Source organism: Salpingoeca rosetta (assembly GCF_000188695.1).
Source record: "Salpingoeca rosetta unplaced genomic scaffold supercont1.16, whole genome shotgun sequence".
Taxonomy (NCBI): Eukaryota; class Choanoflagellata; order Craspedida; family Salpingoecidae; genus Salpingoeca; species Salpingoeca rosetta.
This window is the reverse complement of record NW_004754918.1, coordinates 440,354-460,353: the sequence shown is the minus strand read 5'-3', so window position 1 is coordinate 460,353 and position 20,000 is coordinate 440,354. Positions and strand designations below refer to the sequence as shown.

The window sequence follows — 20,000 nt, the reverse complement described above, 5'->3', positions numbered from 1 at the left end:
CGCCGTCGCTGCCCACGCTCAGTGGCGACTTCTTCTCATATGCGGACAGGAACGACAACTACTGGACAGGGTACTTCACGTCTCGCCCCTTCTACAAGCACCTGGACCGTGTGCTTGAATCAAAACTGCGCGCAGCGGAAATCCTCTTCTCCATCGCACAGGCCGGGCAGGTAAAGACACGTTGTTGTCGTTGTTAGAAACTGCGGGTTTGGAAGGGGGGGGTTACAAGTCGTTGTACATTGGAAGGGGATGTGATGGGGAAGGAATTTGCTATCACCAGTGCAGCGTGTATGTTCATACGTGCACGCCACAAACAGAAACTCATCTCACCTCATGTGCTGTTCACGCCCGCTATTGCGACTAGATTGCGCATCCGTTGACAAAGTCGGAGGCGGAGCTGTATGACTCGCTTGTGGACGCGCGGCGGGCCCTCGGCCTCTTCCAACACCACGACGGTCGGTCGCTGCTGCACATCGAAGGGGAGAGACACGTGCACTGGGGACCTCATGTTGGACGGAGCATCCTTCTCACGCAATCACACACAATCACACACGCGCGCACATGCACACACGCACGCACACATACACACAATCACACACATACACACGCACGCACAATTACACGCACACACTCTCTCACTTTCTGTGGCCCATGCGAGTGCAGGCATCACGGGCACTGCAAAGGACCACGTTGTTGTTGATTACGGCAACAGGATGCGAGCGGCACTGGAGTCCGCTGATCGCGCCATGGCGATGATTGCTGGTGGTCTCCTTACTCGCGACAACGCCAACGGTACTGACACCCTGCCGTGCACGCCGCGGTTTGGCTGCTTGCTCGGTGGCGTGGGTGGATTGGCGTGTGGAGTGGCTGTTGTGTATTGCTGCGTGCAAGCATCGTGCATCTCTGCCGTCTTACCCACCATCTCCTCACGACCCACAACAACTCACACACGCAAACGCACACACGCACACGCACACACACACACACACATGCACATGCACATGCACAACACGTCTGCAGGTGACCATGTGGTGCCTGCGAGCATTCGCCGCACCCACGATGCGCTTCCGGAAGACCAACTGCTCGAAGTCAGCGCAGAGCCACGGTTTGTTGATCAATGCATCGGCTGTTGCAGTTTCGTTGCGGGTTGACATCTGTGTTGTTCAACATACACACACACACCCTCACTCACTCTCACTCGCTCGCTCACTCACTCACTCTTACTCTCACTCTCACTCACTCACTCTCACTCACTCACACACACTCACTCACACACACTCACTCACACACACGCACGCACTCACACACACACACACACACACCCGTATACCTGCTCCCTGCATTGATGAGAGCAGGAAAGTGGTGGTGTACAACAGCAAAGGCCACGTGCGCCGCGACGCGGTGTATGTCATCACCAACAACGCCAACGTGCAGGTGATCAACCCTGATGGCGACACAATTGTGAGCCAGGCTGCGCTCATCTGGGACGACGGGCCCGGACCAAATGTCCAGCAGGACAGGTTCCGCATCTGGTTTGAGGTGCGCTGCTGCCGATGCTGCTGCCGTTGTTGTTGTTGTTGTTGTTGCTGCTGTTGTTGCTGCTGTTGCTGCTGGGATGTGTTTGAGGTGATCGTGTGAGCGGCCACACTAGTGCGCATGCCCTTTGCTCCGGCCCCTCTCTCTGTCGCACAACCCGTGCAAAGGATACGTTGTTGTGACGAAGCTATTCCCGTTCCTGCCCTCGCCCCCCCCCACCTTCACCCCACACGCACCATATTGTCTCCATGTCCAGGTTGAGGTTCCTCCATTTGGCCTCGCCGTGTACACCGTCAAGACTGCCCCTGAAATGCTCGATATTTTCGATCCTCCAAAACACGAATTCTCCCGTGTGGACGTGCGGAACTTCAATCCGCCCGCAAAGGTCCGCATAGCATATGGTTGCATGCGTGTGTGTGCGGGTTTGTGCGTACGTGTGTGTGTACGTGTGCGAGGTTGTGCGTACGCGTGCGTATGTGTATGTATGTGTGTACATTTACGTGCGTTTGCACGCTGTAAGAATCAGCTCGCATGCATTCAGCGAGCAACCGTCCTTCTTGCCCTCATCTCCCATTTGCGAACATCTGATGCATCACCACCACTTCACAGTCGATTGCCGGGATTGAGGTTGCAGCACTGTCTGGCAAGATTGTTCTTGAGGGTGCCCACGTCACAGCAACCGCTGACGGTGCGTGTGCACGGGTGCACATGATCTGTCTTTCTGAATGTAAAATGCAAGCCCTGTGTATATGCTTTGCGTACATTGTGCTTGTGCATGTGCATGCGGATGTCGTGTTGTGGATGTGTGTTTCACGGGCATATTTCCTTCACATGACTCATGTCATTCGTTTCTGTGCGTCTTGTGTCCGTGTTCGTCGCTCACCCCTGCTCCTGTGCATCATGCACCCTGTGCATCATTCGCCAACGCCCACGCATGCAGAGTCTGGGCTGCTGCAGTCTCTGTATCAGCAGACAACCGGCCTCACCTCCACCAAGATGGAGTTTCTCACATACACATCCCGCAGCGGCTCAGACAGGAGGTGTGCTGCTGCTGCTGTCAGAGGGGTGGTGGTGGTGGTGGTGGTGGTGGTGGTCTTGTTGTTGATGATGGTGGTTATCGTCGTGTCTGCACTTCCACTCACCCAAACACACACACACACACACTCACACACACACACACACCCAAACACACACACACACACACGCACACACACACACCTTCACACCACCAGCGGGGCGTACCTGTTCATGCCCGCCGGCCCCGCAGCGCAGCTCCACCACCCGAATCCGACAGTCGCCGTAACCCGCGGGCCCATCGTCGAGGAACTCGTGGTACGCGTGGTGGTGGTGGTGGTGGTGGTGGTCATGGTAGTGATAGTTGGTGGTGATAGTTGGTGTGGGGTGGTGTGATCAGGGAACCTGAAGCATTGTGATGAAGATCTTCAAATGTGTCACTCGCAGCTCATCACCACCACCACCACCTCCTCCTCCTCCGTCCCCCTCCTCCCAGGTATCGCTGCCGAATGTGGTGCAGACGATCCGCGTGTTCAAGTCCGATGCGCCGTACGCTGCCGCCGTCGACATCTCGAATCGCGTCGACGTGCGATCGCTCAGCAATCAGGAACTCGTCATGCGCATTGTGGTGCGTACGCACGCACAATGGTGGTGGTTGTTTGCTGCTGTGTCTTGTGTGCGGGCTGACTGTGTTCGCTTGCTTGTTTGCTTGCGCGCGTGTGTGTGTTTGTGTGTGTGTGTGTGTGTGTGCACGTGTGTGTATGTGTGTATGTGTGTGTGTTGTGTGTGTGTGTGTGTGTGCGTGTTCGTTTTGGATGCATGTGCGACTCCCTTGCCATCGCGCCCCCTCCCCGCTTGTACACTGCGCTCACAGCAGTCCTGCACCTGCATACGTTGGAATTGCTATCAGACTGATGTCCAAAGCTCTGATTTCTACACGGATCTTAACGGCTTCCAGCTGCGGTGAGAGATGTGTGTGCACACGCAGATATGCGCATGTATGCACACATCTACACACACACACACACACACGCGCATGCCCGCTCTGGCTGCATGCCTTACAAATCCACCATACTCTGTCCCTCAACCCCCCCCCGGCCGCCCTGGTTCCTTGTGTGTGTGTGTGTGTGTGTGTGTGTGTGTGTGTGTGTGTGTGTGTGTGTGTTGTGTGTGTGTGTGTGTGTGTGTGTGTGCAGTCATCGCAAGTTCCTGGACAAACTCCCGCTCAACGCCAACTTCTATCCAATGCCATCGCAGCTGCTCCTGCAGGACGACAGCAAGTACGCACCAGGGGCGCGTCTATGTGCTCTGTCTGTGTGTGTGTGTGTTTGTGTGAAAGTGTATGAAAGCATATGTGTATGACTTTGAACACTTTAACGGCGACCTCCACCGCCCATCGTCATCATCACTGACACCACCCCCTCCCCCCCCCCAAATTCCAGGCGCATTTCCCTCAACACGCGATCCAGCCTCGCGTGCGCATCCTTGCACCAGGTGCAGCAGACGCTCCAACTTGTTCAACACATGACTTGAATGCCAATATGCCGTGTCTCTTGTTTAGCAACCATGTGTTTACCTACGGCCGTTTGCTGACTCAAAAAGCAACCACACACGCACACTCACTCTACTCACTCTACTCACTCCCTCTACTCACTCTACTCACTCACTCTACTTACTCACACGCACACATCCATGCAGGGGTGGATGGAGGTGATTCTGGATCGGCGGCTGATGCAAGACGACAAGCGCGGGCTCGGACAGGGCGTTCGCGACAACAAGAAGACAGATCTCAACGTACAACCTGCTGTCAACGACTTGATGTGTCACGTTCAATGCATCAGGGATGATTGTCGTGTCGCTCTATCGCAGCCAGCATCATCACGCCTCCGTCCTTCTTCCTTTGTCTCATCCGATACACACACGCACACACACACGCACACACACACACACACACACACACACACACACACACACACGCACACACACACACACACACACACACACACACACACACACACCTCCCAGTTCAAACTGCTGTTGGAAGGGCGGCGTGCCGGTGCCGCGCGTGCGAATGTGGAGACGCCAACACTCCTCAACTATCACACGCAGGATGCATTGAACCACCCCATGAACCTCTTCCATGTGCGTATTCAATGTGCTGCTCCCTTTGCCATCTGCTGTATGTCACTCACGCACACACACGTGCGCACACACGCACACACACGCACACGCACACATGCACACGCACGCACACATCTGATGCGATTCTCACGTGTGTTGTGGCCATGCTCTGTGGGATTTGTCAGATTCAAGGGAGCGCGCCGGAGGTGGCGTCGTCCTATCTTCCCTTTGCGGTCAGTGGCGATGCACACGCTCTGTTGATGCGCGTGCAGGTGTGCGGGTATGTGTGCGCTCTTAAATATCGCTCGCCCACGTTCACACCCTCCAACACACACACACACACACACACACACACACACACACACACACACACACACACACACACACACACACACACACACACACACACACACACACACACACACACACACACACAACTGCGCCAATAGAAGAGCTTGCCGTGCGACGTGCACGTGATGAACATGCGGTCGTGGGCTGCGAGCAGCGGCGAAGTTGCACTGCTGCTGCACCGTCGCGCTTTCTCCTGCGCATATGAACAGCCGCAAACAGCAGCCTGCCAGACGGGCGGAGAGGTGCGCCAGCTACTCTGTGTGTGTGTGTGTCTGTCTGTCTGTCTGTCTGTGTGTGTGTGTGTGTGTGTTCAAAGGCTTGGAACTCATGCGTGTCGTGTTACTCTTGACCATCTTTGTCTTGTCCTGTTGCTCATACCTCTTCGCTCGCCCCCGTTGCCTTGCGCAGGTTGTGTTGCAAGATGTATTCGCGAAACACAAGATTGCGTCGGTGGAGGTGCGGCAGGGCGAACCCGAGATTGTCTGGTGGAAGGGGACGAATTGGTCTGCATGTTGAGTGTTTAACCCACACGCACACACAGTACACACAGAATGCATGCAAAGCAACCACGCGCAAGGTCTAACTTCTTCTTCACCATGGATGATGTTGAAATATGTACAGGAGCGCTCGCTTGCGTTTAGTCAGTCACGCAGCCCCCAGACCACTGATACGAAGGTGTGCACATGTGCCTGCAGACGCAGTTCCGTTCCTCGTTCATACTGCTGCTGAAAATACCACACACACACACACTCTCTCTCTCTCTCTCGCACACACACACACACATACACATACACACACATACACACACACACAATATCTCTTCCCTCCCTCACACACTCTCATCCACGCATCATTCACTGCATTTGTTGTTCGTGTCAGGTGCTGCTTGTTCCGCACGAGATTCACGCGTTCAAGCTGAAGCTCTCACGAAAAGCATAGGCAACCCAGCAATCCAGTTGGTTGTGTCACATCATTTCACACCACATCACACTCTGATTCTCTGAAGGCACGTTTGTCTCACGTCAAAGGCAAGCCGTTTATTTGGGCATGTGCTCACAAAGCAGCTGTTGATGGGTGCCAGGTGATTCAATTACATTACACAGAAGCAAAAAAAAAAAAAAAACAGAGGCTGTGGTGATAGGTTACAACATGACGTGACAGAGCGAGGGGCGGCAGCATCACATCCACACACGAGCAGCGCCACCATCAACGCTGATCATCATTGGGGTTGCTGCTGCTGTTGCAGAGGACGAGTGGCGTGTCGTGTGTTCCTCCCACATTTGCCGCGTTGGGGGCCTGGTCATCCTCGTCTTCGGCGGCGTCCTCCGACAGGGTCACGTCAATAACGTCGCATTCCAGCCGGTATAAGCTGGAGCCGAGCGCAGGCGGCGCTTCATCCTCACCAAGGTCCTCCACAATGGCGTCTACCGGTGGCAGGTCATGCTCGTCATGCTCGCCTTCGCCGTCTTCCTCGTCGTCAGCGTCGTTGTCGCTGTCGAGGTGGTCGTCTCGTTGAATGTAGTCGCTAAAGGCGACGGGCACCAAGTCCACCCCATCGACATCGTCGCCGTCGTCGTCGTCGTTGTCGTTGTCGGCATCATCACCGCCATCATCGTCAAAAGCGTCGTTGTCGTGGCTGACGTGCTCGTCTTGGTGTAACGCCCTCAGCTCAGCAAAGTGCTCGTCCTTGGCCTCCTGCAGCCGCGAGTACAGCCCGAGGCTGTAGAAGGTCTCTTCCACCCACGCGTTTGCTGCCCGCAGCCACTCCATTTCCCCTGTCGTGCGTGCGTGTGTGTGTGTGTGGTGTTGGGTTGCTTGTCGTTGACGATGCTGCGTGGTGTTGTGCTGTATGTGGTTGCTGCGCCGCTGTTGTCGTGTCATCGACGTTGCGCTCACTCACCGCCTTCCCTTCCCCTTCTTCGGTGGAAGGACTCGAAGGTAACAGTAACAAATGCGTCCTGACTCACAAACAATTATTTGTTTCGCACAAGAATTCCTCTTGTCACCCGTGCTATCCACCACATTTTAGTTTCTCTGCCAGTGGTTGGTTGCAGACAGGCACAGCGCGCAAGAAGCACCCTTGATCAACCCTGCCGTATCCCGACCCACTCCATCTCCTCCTTCCCCCCCCCCAACGCTGATCCCTGCCTCTTTTCTGCCTGTCGCCATGGCTGACACTGAGCCGAAGCAGGCTCGGCCTGCCAGCCTAAAGAACGACAACAACGGCAGCCGCAGCAAGTCGTCCGATATCAAGAGGAACAAGAGCAAGAGGACAAAGCGGACACAAGATGAGGAGGGCGCAACGCCTGGACGTCAGGCTGTGGTGCGGACGGCGGCGTGTATTGCCGCCCTCGTGATGGGTTCATGGTTTGGCCTCGGCCTCATGACCTTCCTCATGCTGTCGGCGCTCATTGCATTCTCCCGCTTCCGCGAGCGCCAACTCAAGACAAAGCACAAGGTTGTGCAGAACCACCGATCGCTCATGCACCGCAGTGGCTTCACCACGCTCTTTGCTGGCGGCCTCAAGCAGTTTGCCCCCAGCTGGGTCACCTACACAGAGACAGAAAAGTCCAACACCGTCAACGCCGCCCTGGAGCTGCTTTGGCCTTCCATCAAAGCCGCAACAGAGGAGGTGCGCTTCATCTGCAACATGGGAATGTTGTATGAAAGATGCGTGTGTGTGTGTGCATGTGCTCTGCGTGTGTGCATGTGCTCTGTGTGTGTTGTTGTGTGTGTGTGTGTGTTGGTGTGTGTGTGTGTGTGTGTGTGTGTGTGTGTGTGTGTGGGTGTGGGTGTGGGTGTGGGTGTGGGTGTGGTCGTGTGTGGGTGGGTGGGTGGTATTGCACTCCACTTCACTCGACTTCACTTGACTCTGCACACGCCCGTCCATCAACTCGGTTGTCGGTGCCTGAGTTCATATTCAACTAACACGCCGTCGCACCCATCACACCTATGTCACACCTATGCCATAGGCCGTGCTTGCAAGCATGACGGGCCTCCTGGCCATGTATCGCCCGTCCTTCCTGTCCACCCTCAAGTTTGATGTGTTTGAGCTCACCAACGACCCGCCAAAAGTCGTCTCCGTGAACCAGGTTGAGCTCGACGACGGTGGCATTGCGCTTGACCTGCGCATCACCCTGCGTGGCGAGTCCAACATTGTGCTCGTCGCAGGTGCGCGTGCCTTCAAGGCCAGCGTGCGCGTGCAGGACCTGGAGGTGGAAGCGACCGTGCGGCAGCTGCTGTCACCTCTGTCCTCCGAGCCGCCGTTCTTCGAGGCCATGAGCACCAGTTTCGTCGGCAAGCCCCGCCTCTCCTACACCCTCCAAGGTGTGTGCATGTGTGTGTGTGTGTGTGTGTGTGTGAGGTTTGTTCGTACGCGTGAGTGTGTGCGTGCGTGCGTGCGAGTGTGTGCGTTGTGTCTGTTTTGTGTGCGTGTGCGTGTGTGTGTGTGTGTCATTTGTTCCTTCTTGCATGTCACAAACAATATCCGCCCACACCAACCCGTTTGCACTCAACCTCCCGCTCACACCACAACCACCACCGCCACCATCATCATCGTCTAGCCGGCAAGATCCCGTTCCACCTTGAGCGCTTCATCAAGCACCTGCTGAGCGAGGTGCTGGCCAACCAGCTTGTGTGGCCGAAGAAGGTGGTGGTGCCCATGGTTGAGGATGAGGCCCATCTGAGCTACCTCATGTCCAGCGCCGCGCAGGGGGTGCTGCGTGTCACTGTCGTGCGTGCACAGGACCTGATCAATATTGAGGCGCTTGGCAAATCAGACCCATATGTAAAGGCGATGATCCGCGGCGACTGCGACGTGTTCCGCACCAAGACCGTCTTCAACAACCTCAACCCGGAGTGGAACGAGTCGCACGAGTTCCAGGTGTATAACCTCTCCCACGACACCCTGCGCATCTCCGTGTACGACCACGACAAGGCTGGCCACGACGACATCATGGGCAAGTGTGAGGTGGCGCTCGACACGCTGCCTGCGGACATTGAGCTTGAGATGCAACGCAGCCTGGTCATCTCTGGCAAGCGCGGTGCCGGTACACTCAACCTAATTCTGCAGTACAAGCCCTTCATCTTTGAGCCCATGATCCCCAACACGCCGCCCAGTGACATCTGGAGCGCTGGCTACCTCTACGTTGACGTGCGCAAGTGCACCAACATCCAAACAGACAAGCCAGTCGCCGTAAGTCTGAACTAATCTGTGCTGTGTGTGTGTATGTGTGTGTGCGAGTGTACATGTGTGTGCGTGTGCGTGTGTATGTATGCGTGTGTGCGAATGTACATGTGTGTGTGTGTGTGCGAGTGTATATGTGTGTGCGTGTGTGTATGCCCATCGGCTTGCAGTTTGTGACCCTTCCCCTTCCCCACCGCTCACCTCACAGCCGTCATGTTTTCGCCCTGCTGTCGCAGGTGACGGTTGGCTACGGCTATGAGACGGGGACGAAGAAGACGCTTGCCGTCGCTCCCTTCCGTGGCGAGGCGGTCTACGAGCAAGGTGGGTTCGATGGTTTGAAGAACGTGTGATTGTACACACGCGCCTTTGACTCGCTCGCTTTGCCTTCAACCACACGCTCACTTCACCTTCACGCCCCACTTTCACCACCTCATCGTCCCCCCTCTAAACCCTCCACCATGTCTCGTCCAACCTCCAACCCACCATCAGGCTTTGCGTTTCCGATTGACCGGTTCTCGGGGATGCCGACACAGATTCGCTTCACACTCGACCGCAAGTTCGGGACTGCCACTTACGAGTTTGACCCAGAGGACCTCTACTCCCACCGCGTCGGACAATACGTGGTGCGTTCTTCGTGCGCGCTTATTCATGAGTTTTTGTGTGTGTGCGTGTGTGTGTGTGCGTGTGTGTTTTGCGTGTCTGTCTGTTTTGCGACAGCTCTCAGACCCGATACCATACACACACACACACTGCATTGTTATCCACTCGGACTCCGCCTCACTCTTCACCCCTTTCGCCCTTCTTTGCTCGCCTCCCTCCACATCACCACCACCCTCGTCACACCAACCCACCAGGAGGTTGCGTGCGACACCGATGCGCTGATCGCCGTACACGTGACCCTTCGCGCCGTCAACGCCACATACACGGGTGGGCGCTCCATCTTCCGCAGCGGAAGCGTCGTCTCCCGCAAGTCTGCACTCACCCGCGCCAGCGTGAGCCAGAAGCTTGAAGGCAAAGGCGCAGACGCCGCTGCGCTGTTGGAGGCGTCGATAGACGACGGATGGACGGACCCGGCGTCCCGCCGCTCGTCCGATCAGACGACAGATGGCAGTCGGCGCCAGTCATCGGCGAGCAGCATCTCCACCACCCAGCGCAGGCAGCAGCTCGCAGAGACAGCGGCAGCAGACGGTGATGGCGAAGAGGAGCAGGAGGGGCAGTCCTCCTTCAAGCGCTATCTCGGGCTTGCGCGCAAGTACAGTGTCATCGGCAAGCAGTCGTTTGACGGCCTGCCCTCGGACGTGCAGGGCGCAGCGCTGCTCGTTGGTCTCCTGTTTGTTGTGCTGTTGTTCTCGCATGTGTGGCGTCTGTCTGGTGTTGGCTGGGTGTGCCTGCTGTCGGCGGTGGCGTTTGCGCTGTACGACGCGTACCGTCGCGCCAGCCCCCGCGCACCCCCGCGGGTGAACCAGCAGCCCGACAAGCCGAAGGACGGCACGAAGCTGACGGCAGAGGAGGTGGTGCTGCTGCACGACGCGCTGCCCATGTGGTGCAAGGACCCGTCGTGGGACAAGGCGGAGTGGCTGAACGAGCTCATCGCTGGCATCTGGCCGCGGGCGAAGGAGGGCATTGGCTCTATGATTGACGAGGCAATCCAGGACACCGTGGACAAGATGCAGCAGGAGGGCACGCTGCCTGTGGACTCTGTGCGCGTGGATGTCACGTTTGGCAAGCCGCCGCTGGTGTCTGCGCTGCGCGCCATCAAGAACACCTACATCAACTCCCGCGTCATGCTTGACCTCGACTTGGAGATTGGCAATGACGTGCATGTGATGGCCCACATCACAAAGTCCAAGTTCACGGTCCCCATTGAAGTGCGCGACCTGTGTCTGACAGCGCGCCTGCGTGTTGTCCTGCGGGATTTCGTGCCGGTGTTCCCCTGCTTTGCCAACGCGGATGTGTCGCTGCTGTCGGTGCCCAACTTCGACTTCAACCTCAACATCTTCCACATCCCCATCATGAACGTCCCCTTTCTCACCTTTGGCATCAACACCGCTGTCGAGTGCGTTTGCTGTCGCATTTGCTTCCTTTTTGCCGTGATGGCACCCTGCGACGTGTCTTGCGCCCCCACGCGTGCACATCGCTCGTGGCTTGTCACATTACACCTCTACATGTCATGCATGCCCTTGCACTTACTATCACCGCCACTGCCTTCACTATGGGTGCCGTCGTTGTCATCATCATCACAACATGTCTTCCCCTGACCACCATCACCACCACCACCACCATCATCATCACCACCATCCTCGTCATCAGGCGGTTTGCGCTGCGCGGGATGGCGGATATGCAGCTGCTGTGGCCGCGTGTGTTCAGCGTGGAGATCTTCGATCCAAACGACATTGTTGTGAAGCGCAGCCTGCGTGTGCCGCCCGCTGGTCTCCTGCGCGTGCACATCCGCAACGCCAAGGGCCTGAGGAAGGCGGACCGGCTGAGCGAGTCTGATCCATATGTGACGATGATTTATCAGGAGGGCGATGGCATCAAGGCCAAGACGAAAGTGATTCAGGACAACCCCAACCCGGTGTGGGACGAGCACTTTGACTTTATCATCATGAACCGGGCGCGCCGCTACCTCACGTTCACATGCAAGGACTACGACCGGGTGGGTTCGCACGACACGCTCGGGTTTGCCGAAGTGACGACAGACACGCTGATGGATGCCCCAGACACCATCATCGAACGCACCTTCGACTTCCAATACAAGGCAAGAACCACTGGTGTGTGTGTGTGTGTGTGTGTGTGTGTGTGTGTGTGTGTGTGTGCGTGTGTGTGTGTGTGTTGGTGAAAGGCCCCTTTCTATTCTCGTGCGTGTGTTTGTTGATGCCCACCAATTGCTTGTGCGTCAACAGGGCAAGCCTGCCGGGTTCATGAACGTCGAGTTTGAGTTTAAGCCGTTCCAACCAACGTAAGTAGCCAGTGATGCTCACCATGTGTGAATGCGCACGTGTGCATGTGTGTGTGTGTGAATGGGCCGGCGCGTGTTGCGTTGTTTCCTCCATGTTGTCATGCAGTCACCTGACAGCCCTCTCTTCCATTCCACGCTCCCCACTCCCCATCCTACATCACGCCTTTTCTTGCTTCTCTCGCGATATTCAGGGTTGACAAGGCCTACTTTGATCACGACAGAGAGGAGCACGTGCGTATCCTGTTGCGAATGTGTTGTGCGTGGCTGTAAGCGTGCGCTGTGCTTGCTATCTCGTTGTTTTCCATCCAAACTTCCACCCCGCCTCACACAGCCTGGGCGACGCACGTTTGTGCATGTGTGTTTGCGTGTGCCCACCTGTTGTGTGCAGGCCATTGGTGCGCTGTTTGTGGACGTGATCCGGTGCATGTCGCTGCCAGATATGCAGTCGCCACGCGTCACCCTCACCGTCGGCGCAACGCAGGTCTGTGTCTGTGTCTGTGTACGTGTATGTCTGTGTCTGTGTCTGTGTATGTCTGTGTCTGTGTACATGGAATGTGTGTGTGTGTGTGCGTGCACATCTGGTGGTCACCATTCTTACCATTTTTCTCTATTTACCCCCCCTCCCCCCCCCCCCCAAAAAAAAAAAAAAAAACACCCCCAAATTGTGTTTTGCGTGCAGCTGTCAACGAGCTCCAAGTCCGGCAGCAACCCGGTGTACCACGAGAAGTTTTCGCTGCCGGTCAAGGACATTCTCACGGAAAAGGCTGTGTTTGCTGTTGTTGAGACGCAGCGGCTGCGCAAGAAGCAGGCCAAGTGCTCGCTGACGGTTGAACTGAAGGAGGTGGCGCACCACGGCGTGATGCAGGACGTGTTTGACCTCGAGGGCGGCGGTCGCATTGAGGTGAGCACATTGAGGTGCTGTGGGATCTTGGTGGCTCGTTGGTTGATTGGTTGGTTGGTTGCTCGTTGGTTGGTTGGTTGGTTGGTTGGTTGGTTGGTTGGTTGGTTGGTTGAGGGTGTATGTGTGTATGTGTGTGTTGCGTGTTGCGTGTTTTCTCGTGGATCTGAAGGACGTTCGCCCGGCGACAAAGCGCCACGGGCACAGTGGCCTTCTTCTCACTTGTATCTCTGTCTGCTCAACACGCTCTCTTCCTCAACCTCCTCTACCACCACCCCTGCCCCAGGTGCGCATTGAGCTGCGGACGGTGAAGCCAGACGAGGATGTGACAGCGCGGCGGCGCCTGACGTGGGCAGACTACATAGACCTGCGCGACAAGATTGAGGCCGAGCGCCAGGAGGAGGAGCAGACACACCCACTCGTCGTCGGCTCAAAGGTTTGCCAGTCCTGCGCCCGTGTGTGTGTGTGTGTGTTGTGTTGTGTTGTGTTGTGTTGTGTTGTGTTGTGTTGTGTTGTGTTGTGTTGTGTTGTGTTGTGTGTGTGTGCAGGGGCGGGGTGTATTGTGTTGTTGAGTTGAGTTAAGTTGTGTTGTGTTGTGTCTGTGCGTGCGCGTGTGTGATATGTGTATCGTCGCTTTTCCCAGCTCATCGCTGCTGCTGTTGTTGCCTCCTCCCCTCGCAGGCTGGCGTGGGCGTCGATGAAGAGAAGCACACGCCAGAGTTTGAAACGGAAAACGAGGAGACGCCAGGTGTGTGCAAATGCGCATATGTGCGTGTCCGTGTCTGCTATGTGCATGCGCACCTGTGCACTGGTCTCGTTCTCCTTCTTCCCATGCTCGCCGTCTCCACCCTCACACGTCACACGACATGACATGGCATGACATTGCGCCATGTGTGCGTGTGTGCATCGTTTGGAGAAGCAGTTGTTGGTGCGCCCACCAAGCCTGGGTTCCTCCTGCTCAACATCATTCGTGGCGAGAACCTGCCCGCCGCCAACTCAAACGGATTCAGCGACCCGTACGTCTCCATCGAGTGCGAACACCGCAAGAAGCGCACGCAGGTGAGGGCACTCGTGGCATGCATGCACCCGAGAGATAGAGAAAGAGAGTGTGTGTATGTGTATGTGTGCGTGTGTGTGTGTGTGTGTGCGTGTGCGTGTGTGTGTGTGTGTGTGCGTGTGTGTGTGTGCAATGTCGCATGCTGCCGTCACCACTACCCCCCCCCGTCTGCACGCAGCCCTAACACACACTACCACCTCCTCCACACCCTGTCCACCTCAAACCCAACGCGTGTGTGTGCAGTGGAAGAAGCGCACCATCAATCCTGAGTGGAATGAGAAGTTGGATTTCCGGATCAACGATCCTCTCAACAGCGTTGTCACCTTCCACGTCAAAGACCACGAGGTACAGCATCGTTTGGGGTGTGGAAGGAACGTCAAGTGCAGATGTGCGGGTGTGTGCGGATATGTGCGTGTGGGTGTGGGTGTGCGGATGTGGGTGTGCATGTGTTTGGCATACGTGTGCGTGGGTAGGTCTTTGCAACACCACACTCAACCACAATTGCTATCACAAACCACACTCATTCACTCACGCTCACTCACACACGCACTCACACTCATTCACTCACTCATGTTACAACACATGACAGCACTGGACGCGGAACAAGGTCCTTGGCAGCTTCTCTGTGCCAATTTCCTCTGTGTCGACGCTGAAGGAGACGGTGACCAACTATCAGCTCGAGAATGCGCGTGGCACCATCACCATGGGCCTCATGTTCCAGGAAAACCAGACCGGTTCGTCTGCGTGAATGTGTGTGTGTGTGTGTCTGTGTGTATGCTTATGAGCACTTTTTCTTGTGTGTGTCTGTGTGTCTGTGTGTGCATCTATCTGTCTGTCTGTCCTTTGCGATCTCTCTGTCCGTGCAATTCAAACTCACCACTCACCAACACACAAACACACACACACGCACACACACACACACACACACACACACACACACACACACACACACACACACACACACACCACACACACCACACACACCCTCTCCACCACACACCCTCTCCACGCCTCCCTCACCAACCACCACTATCAACAACTGCTTTGTGCAGCCGACCCGAAGCACCAGAAGAAGAGCCCTCGTGTTGAGAGGCGGGAGCCGCCAGAGCCCGAACGGCGCTCGTCCCAGACACCCTCGCTCAACGACAGCGAGAACGAGATATTCGTGTGATGATGGTGATGGACCGATGGGATGGTGATGGTGGTGGAATGCGCACCGTCAACCTGTTGCTTATGTTGCTGTTGCCTTTGTTATTCGTGTTGTGTGCTCTTGATGTGCGTGCTTCCTGTTACCGAGCCTTCTGTCCTGTTTCGTTCTTCAACCCCTTACATACAACACAGCATGGAACATCCCCCCCTCCCCTACGCCTTGCTTTCTCTGCGTGTCGTGTGTTGTGTGAACGTGACAGCAAGGTTTGACTCTGCTGTCTCCACATAAACCCTGACACCACACCACACCTCGCTGTGAGTCATCAGCGCTTCGCGTCCCAAACACAAACAACACGCGACATCTCCCGCCCCATTTCCCAACACCCAATACAGCAGCCCCAACTTATCGCTCTTCTTCTTCTTCTTCTTCTTCAAACAAGCAAGCAAACAAACAAACAAGCATGCGTTGGACGTGGGCTGTTGAGGTGCTGCTCGTGGCTGTGGCCGCGGTTGCGGTGACCAGCGCGGTCGCCATGCCGGTTGAAGACGGCGTCATCCCCGCACGCCTTGTGCTCGGCAAGAAGGGCAACTCGTCCTGCTTGACTCCAAAGCAGGACGACGAGCTGCGGCACGCCATCGCCGGCATCCAGATCACGCTCTCTGCGGCCGTGACGGCACTGGACATTGCGGCTGCCGCGGAGCACAACGCCAAGACGAAGCAGGACCTGAAGGAGGCCGCCGTGGTGATCCAGAACGTGAACAAGTATCTCGTGGCCAACCTGACGCAGATTGTGGACTCCGCGTGCGGCAACTGCTCCGAGATTGTGCGCGTGGTGAACGAGAGCGCAACCGCCATTGAGCAGACCATCTCCCACATCAGCCCCGACATTAAGAACACGACCACGTGGAAGCTCATCGTCACCGCCATCAACGACATCCTGCAGATTGCGGAGATTGTGTGCCCAAGCAAGCTGGCCATGTTCCATATGGAGCCCCGCGATGTGAGCCCACCTTGCCTCAACGCCACGCAGCTCCGCCTCCTGGAGAAGATCGTTGCTGGCACGCAGATCATCATGACCTCCGCCGAGGTTGCGCTGGAGGTGGCAGCGGCGAACGAGAAGGACAACGCGACCCGCCACAAGCTTGAAGAAGCGGCCACGGTGGTCAAGGCCATCAGCCAGGACCTGGTTGGCAACCTCACCAAGATTGCGCAGAGCCCATGCGCCACATGCACCGAGATTGTCAACATCGTGGAGCAGCTCGTCCACGCCCTCGAGGAGACTCTCCAGCAGATCGTAAGCCCTGCACATGCTCTGCGTGGGCGTTGAGGGAGGAGAGAGTGTGTGTGTGTGTGTGTCTGTGTCTGTGTGTGTGAGTGTCTGTCTGTCTGTGTGTGTCTGTCTGTGTGTGTCTGTCTGTGTGTGTGTGCGAGTGAGTGTGTGTGTGTGTGAGTGTCTGTGTGCGAGTGAGTGTCTGTGTGCGAGTGAGTGTCTGTGTGTGTGTGTGTGTGTGTGGCTGTCTCCTTTGTGCCTCCGCGTCTGCCTGCCTGTCTTTGTGTCTGTCTGCCTGTCTGCGCGCCGTTGTATCAGCCCCGGCCACCACCAGCTCCTTCGTACTCACCACCGCGCATTACCTGCTCTTACAACACACAACAGAACCCTGACTGGAACCACGATCCTCTGTGGCAGTCCATTGTTGAAGCCATCAACAACATCTTCCAGTATGTGGAGGTGCTGTGCCCTCAGCCAACGCAGGACACAAAGCCCTTCCACATTCACGCCTCAAACCCGTGAGCCGGCTGCGTTTGAGCTGCGCAACGCAGATTGAGATGTGTCTGTGTCTGTGTCTGTGTCTGCTGCGTGACTCTGCAGCCGCTGGACCGTTGCTGCTGAAGGCTCGCCGCCCACTCCTTCAAGCACTTGCTTGTTAATGATGCTTTCTGTGCCCTCCCATCTTATCTTCCCCACGCATTCCTTTTTGCGTTACAAGCGTGTGCATGGTTTGCCGTTTACTCGTGTGTGTGTGTGCGTCACGTTGCTGTGGTGTTGGCTGCGCCTGTCAACAAGTGCGCTGCTGACTGCTGCTCTCACCTCCGACCTCGCGAGCGAGTGAAGAGAAAGAGACGCAGCAGTTCCAGTGACGTGACCTTGAGACAGGCGCACATCCGCAACACGAGCAAGCAAGCACCCAACAACGTTTGTTCGTGTTACTACAACATCCCTCCTCTAAGCGTTGAACAGCCACCCAAGCAAGAAGCGAACAACAAGAAACATTCGTGTGTGTGTGTGTGTGTGTGTGTGTGTGTGTGTGTGTGTGTGTGTGTGTGTGTGTGTGTGTGTGTGTGTGTGTGTGTGTGTGTGTGTGTGTGTGTGTGTGTGTGTGTGTGTGTGTGTGTGTGTGTGGTAGCAGTGGAGTGAGTGGCGAAGTTGAACACATGTGTGTGTGTGCATGTGTGTGTGGCTGAGTCACAACAGCAACAGCAGGTCGCAGCAGCTGCAGCGTGATGACGTTACCTTGTTGTCGAGGTCCTGCAAGATTCGCTTCTCCGACACGCGCGAACCAATTGGGAATGCCTTCTTGATGGCCCGCTCAATCTGAACACACGAACGGGGCAGTGGCATGTGAGGTGGTGGTGCGGCCACGAGCCACGTGCGCGACAACACACGCGTGCACACATGTATTGCACGAACGCATACACGTTCAATCACACATGCAAACACACTCACATACGCGCATGTACCCGAGCACGCACGTACACACACACACACACATATGCGCATGCAAACACATATATCCAAGCACGCACATACATAATGATACATTCACATCATCACACGTGTGCACACGGTTGCAGCCCTGCACCTTGTGAAGGGTCTCCATGGCCTGCTGGTCAGCAATGCCCTCCGCGCCGCTGAGATGACCCGCCATGGCAGCGCTCATTGTCGACACCTTGAACAGGCGAATGGCTTCGTCGACGTCCGCCTCAGACACAAACGGCGCAAGCTTCATCTTGGCCAGCGACTGCACTCAACACAGCACGACATGAGTACATACGGGTGGTGATGTGATGAAGGGAGGTGAGGAACGACGTGCAACCTCATGACCCCAAACGCACACGCACACACACATGCACAAGTAGTGACATAGAAGCGCACACGTGCACATACACGTACGCACACGCACATACGCACACACACACACATACACATACACACACACACCTCTGAGATGCGAACGAGGGCCTCTAGTTGCCTGACGGTGATGGGGATGGCCGGGCGCTTGCCCGTCTCCACATATTGGCGATGCGCCTCGCTTCGGATCTGCACAGCAGCAGCGGTGGTGGTGGTGGTGGTGGTGGTGGTGGTGGGAGGGAGTGAGAGTGAGCGTGTTCACGTGCGTGCATGCGTGCATGTGAGCGTGTACACATGTGTGTGTGTGTGTGCGTGTGTGTTTGTGCGTGTACACGTGTGTAGAATGTGTGCGCGTGTATGCACGTGTGCATTTGTGTGTGTGTGTGTGTGTGTGTGTGTGTGTGTGTGTGTGTGTGTGTGTGTGTGTGTGTGTGTGCGCAGTCCACCATGGATGGAGTACCTGCACAAAATGGTTCTTGAGTTTCTCCAGCGCCGGTGGTGACAACCGCGGACCGCAGTTCCTGCAGACAGAATTTCAGGATGATGATCATGGCGGTGAACAGGATGACGGTAGCAGTGTTGATGGCGTTGATGATGTTGATGGTGTTGATGGTGTTGATGGTGATGATGATGATGATGATGAGCTGGTCGGCCATGCATGCTACTGCGTGTACGGGATAACATTGCGACCAAAGCACATTCATGTTCACACAAACACACAAAAGACAAAACACACACACATGCGAGACGTACATGCGGCAGTACTGGATGTATTTCTTGAGGAAGGCCACGTCCATTTCGCCCTCGGCCTGCGGGTCCTCTGCGTTCAAGTGCACGCCCATCACGTGACGTGCAAGGTGCTGTTTGGTGGTCCAAGGTGGGGGTTGGTGTGGGGTGTGAGGTGTGAGGTGTGGGCCGCAGGCGGGGTGTTGTAGGCTTTTCACCAATACAACTGCTGACAGGCCGATGATCAACGCACATAGATACACATAGAAGCACACACATGCACACACACATGCACGCACATGCACATGCACACGCACACACACATGCACACACACACATGCACGCACACACATGCACACGCATGCGCCGCACCTCATCGCGCTCGCGGTTGTGTTCGTCCTTGACGACAAAGATAAGATCAAAACGGCTGAGGATGGTGCTCTGAAACTCAATGTTCTCGTCAGCTTCCTTTGTGTCGTCCCAGCGGCTGTGAGCAGCAAATGCGAGAAGGAAGCAGTGATGGCGGTGGTGGTGATGGTGGTGATGAGGGTGGTGTTGGAGTAAGCATTGACTCATCGGACCAGGTACAACCCTACACAGTCACGTACAACTGCATAAAGCAACCAGCCGTGCCATCGCAAGTTTGCACATCACACAGCAACACCAATACAGCACAGCACAGCCCACAACCCACGCAGCGTTCCAATCACACAATGGCACACACACACACACACACACACACGTACACGCACGCACGCACCCAAAGACGGAGTTGGCTGCGGCAAGGACGCTCGCGCGCGAGTTGAGGGTGGTAGTGATGCCGGCCTTTGCAATGGAGATGGTCTGTTGCTCCATCGCCTCGTGGATGGCAA

General features: G+C 56.1%; 5 protein-coding genes across 5 annotated transcripts in view; 3 read left to right on the top strand and 2 right to left on the bottom strand.

Annotated features, from left to right (window-relative positions):
- Positions 1-6,132, top strand: part of PTSG_07075 (uncharacterized protein) — a 10,614-nt gene extending 4,482 nt beyond the window's left edge. Inside the window, exons 14-33 of the mRNA XM_004992433.1 lie at positions 1-170; positions 365-455; positions 664-792; positions 1,021-1,105; positions 1,356-1,539; positions 1,793-1,921; positions 2,146-2,224; positions 2,477-2,576; positions 2,769-2,868; positions 3,047-3,178; positions 3,461-3,513; positions 3,747-3,830; positions 3,993-4,044; positions 4,249-4,344; positions 4,576-4,692; positions 4,857-4,904; positions 5,121-5,264; positions 5,431-5,478; positions 5,644-5,697; positions 5,902-6,132. The exon at positions 1-170 is cut by the window's left edge and continues 97 nt beyond it. Of these exons, the coding sequence (XP_004992490.1) occupies positions 1-170; positions 365-455; positions 664-792; positions 1,021-1,105; positions 1,356-1,539; positions 1,793-1,921; positions 2,146-2,224; positions 2,477-2,576; positions 2,769-2,868; positions 3,047-3,178; positions 3,461-3,513; positions 3,747-3,830; positions 3,993-4,044; positions 4,249-4,344; positions 4,576-4,692; positions 4,857-4,904; positions 5,121-5,264; positions 5,431-5,478; positions 5,644-5,697; positions 5,902-5,961 (1,955 nt within the window). The 3' untranslated portion in view covers positions 5,962-6,132. The remainder of the gene's footprint in view (positions 171-364; positions 456-663; positions 793-1,020; positions 1,106-1,355; positions 1,540-1,792; positions 1,922-2,145; positions 2,225-2,476; positions 2,577-2,768; positions 2,869-3,046; positions 3,179-3,460; positions 3,514-3,746; positions 3,831-3,992; positions 4,045-4,248; positions 4,345-4,575; positions 4,693-4,856; positions 4,905-5,120; positions 5,265-5,430; positions 5,479-5,643; positions 5,698-5,901) is intronic.
- PTSG_07074 (uncharacterized protein) lies at positions 6,050-6,980 on the bottom strand. Its single transcript, XM_004992432.1, has one exon. It carries the CDS (start codon positions 6,901-6,903, stop codon positions 6,229-6,231), a length of 675 nt encoding a protein of 224 aa, XP_004992489.1. The 5' UTR covers positions 6,904-6,980; the 3' UTR covers positions 6,050-6,228.
- Positions 6,981-7,009: 29 nt separating this feature from the next.
- Positions 7,010-15,501, top strand: PTSG_07073 (uncharacterized protein). The gene is made up of 17 exons (XM_004992431.1): positions 7,010-7,654; positions 7,995-8,349; positions 8,586-9,217; positions 9,445-9,529; positions 9,698-9,831; positions 10,063-11,264; positions 11,519-11,966; positions 12,112-12,167; positions 12,359-12,398; positions 12,556-12,648; positions 12,847-13,068; positions 13,352-13,501; positions 13,747-13,813; positions 13,985-14,124; positions 14,366-14,467; positions 14,712-14,856; positions 15,175-15,501. Exons 1-17 carry the CDS (start codon positions 7,190-7,192, stop codon positions 15,291-15,293), a joined length of 4,455 nt encoding a protein of 1,484 aa, XP_004992488.1. The 5' UTR covers positions 7,010-7,189; the 3' UTR covers positions 15,294-15,501.
- Positions 15,502-15,569: 68 nt separating this feature from the next.
- PTSG_07072 (uncharacterized protein) lies at positions 15,570-17,540 on the top strand. The gene is made up of 2 exons (XM_004992430.1): positions 15,570-16,566; positions 16,927-17,540. Exons 1-2 carry the CDS (start codon positions 15,733-15,735, stop codon positions 17,062-17,064), a joined length of 972 nt encoding a protein of 323 aa, XP_004992487.1. The 5' UTR covers positions 15,570-15,732; the 3' UTR covers positions 17,065-17,540.
- A 196-nt stretch (positions 17,541-17,736) lies between these two features.
- PTSG_07071 (minichromosome maintenance complex component 5) overlaps positions 17,737-20,000 on the bottom strand; it is a gene marked incomplete at its 3' end in the record, with an annotated part of 5,089 nt that continues 2,825 nt past the window's right edge. Inside the window, exons 6-12 of the mRNA XM_004992429.1 lie at positions 19,889-20,000; positions 19,501-19,615; positions 19,156-19,262; positions 18,863-18,923; positions 18,493-18,591; positions 18,134-18,292; positions 17,737-17,865 (exon numbers count right to left, since the gene is read on the bottom strand). The exon at positions 19,889-20,000 is cut by the window's right edge and continues 636 nt beyond it. Of these exons, the coding sequence (XP_004992486.1) occupies positions 17,737-17,865; positions 18,134-18,292; positions 18,493-18,591; positions 18,863-18,923; positions 19,156-19,262; positions 19,501-19,615; positions 19,889-20,000 (782 nt within the window). The remainder of the gene's footprint in view (positions 17,866-18,133; positions 18,293-18,492; positions 18,592-18,862; positions 18,924-19,155; positions 19,263-19,500; positions 19,616-19,888) is intronic.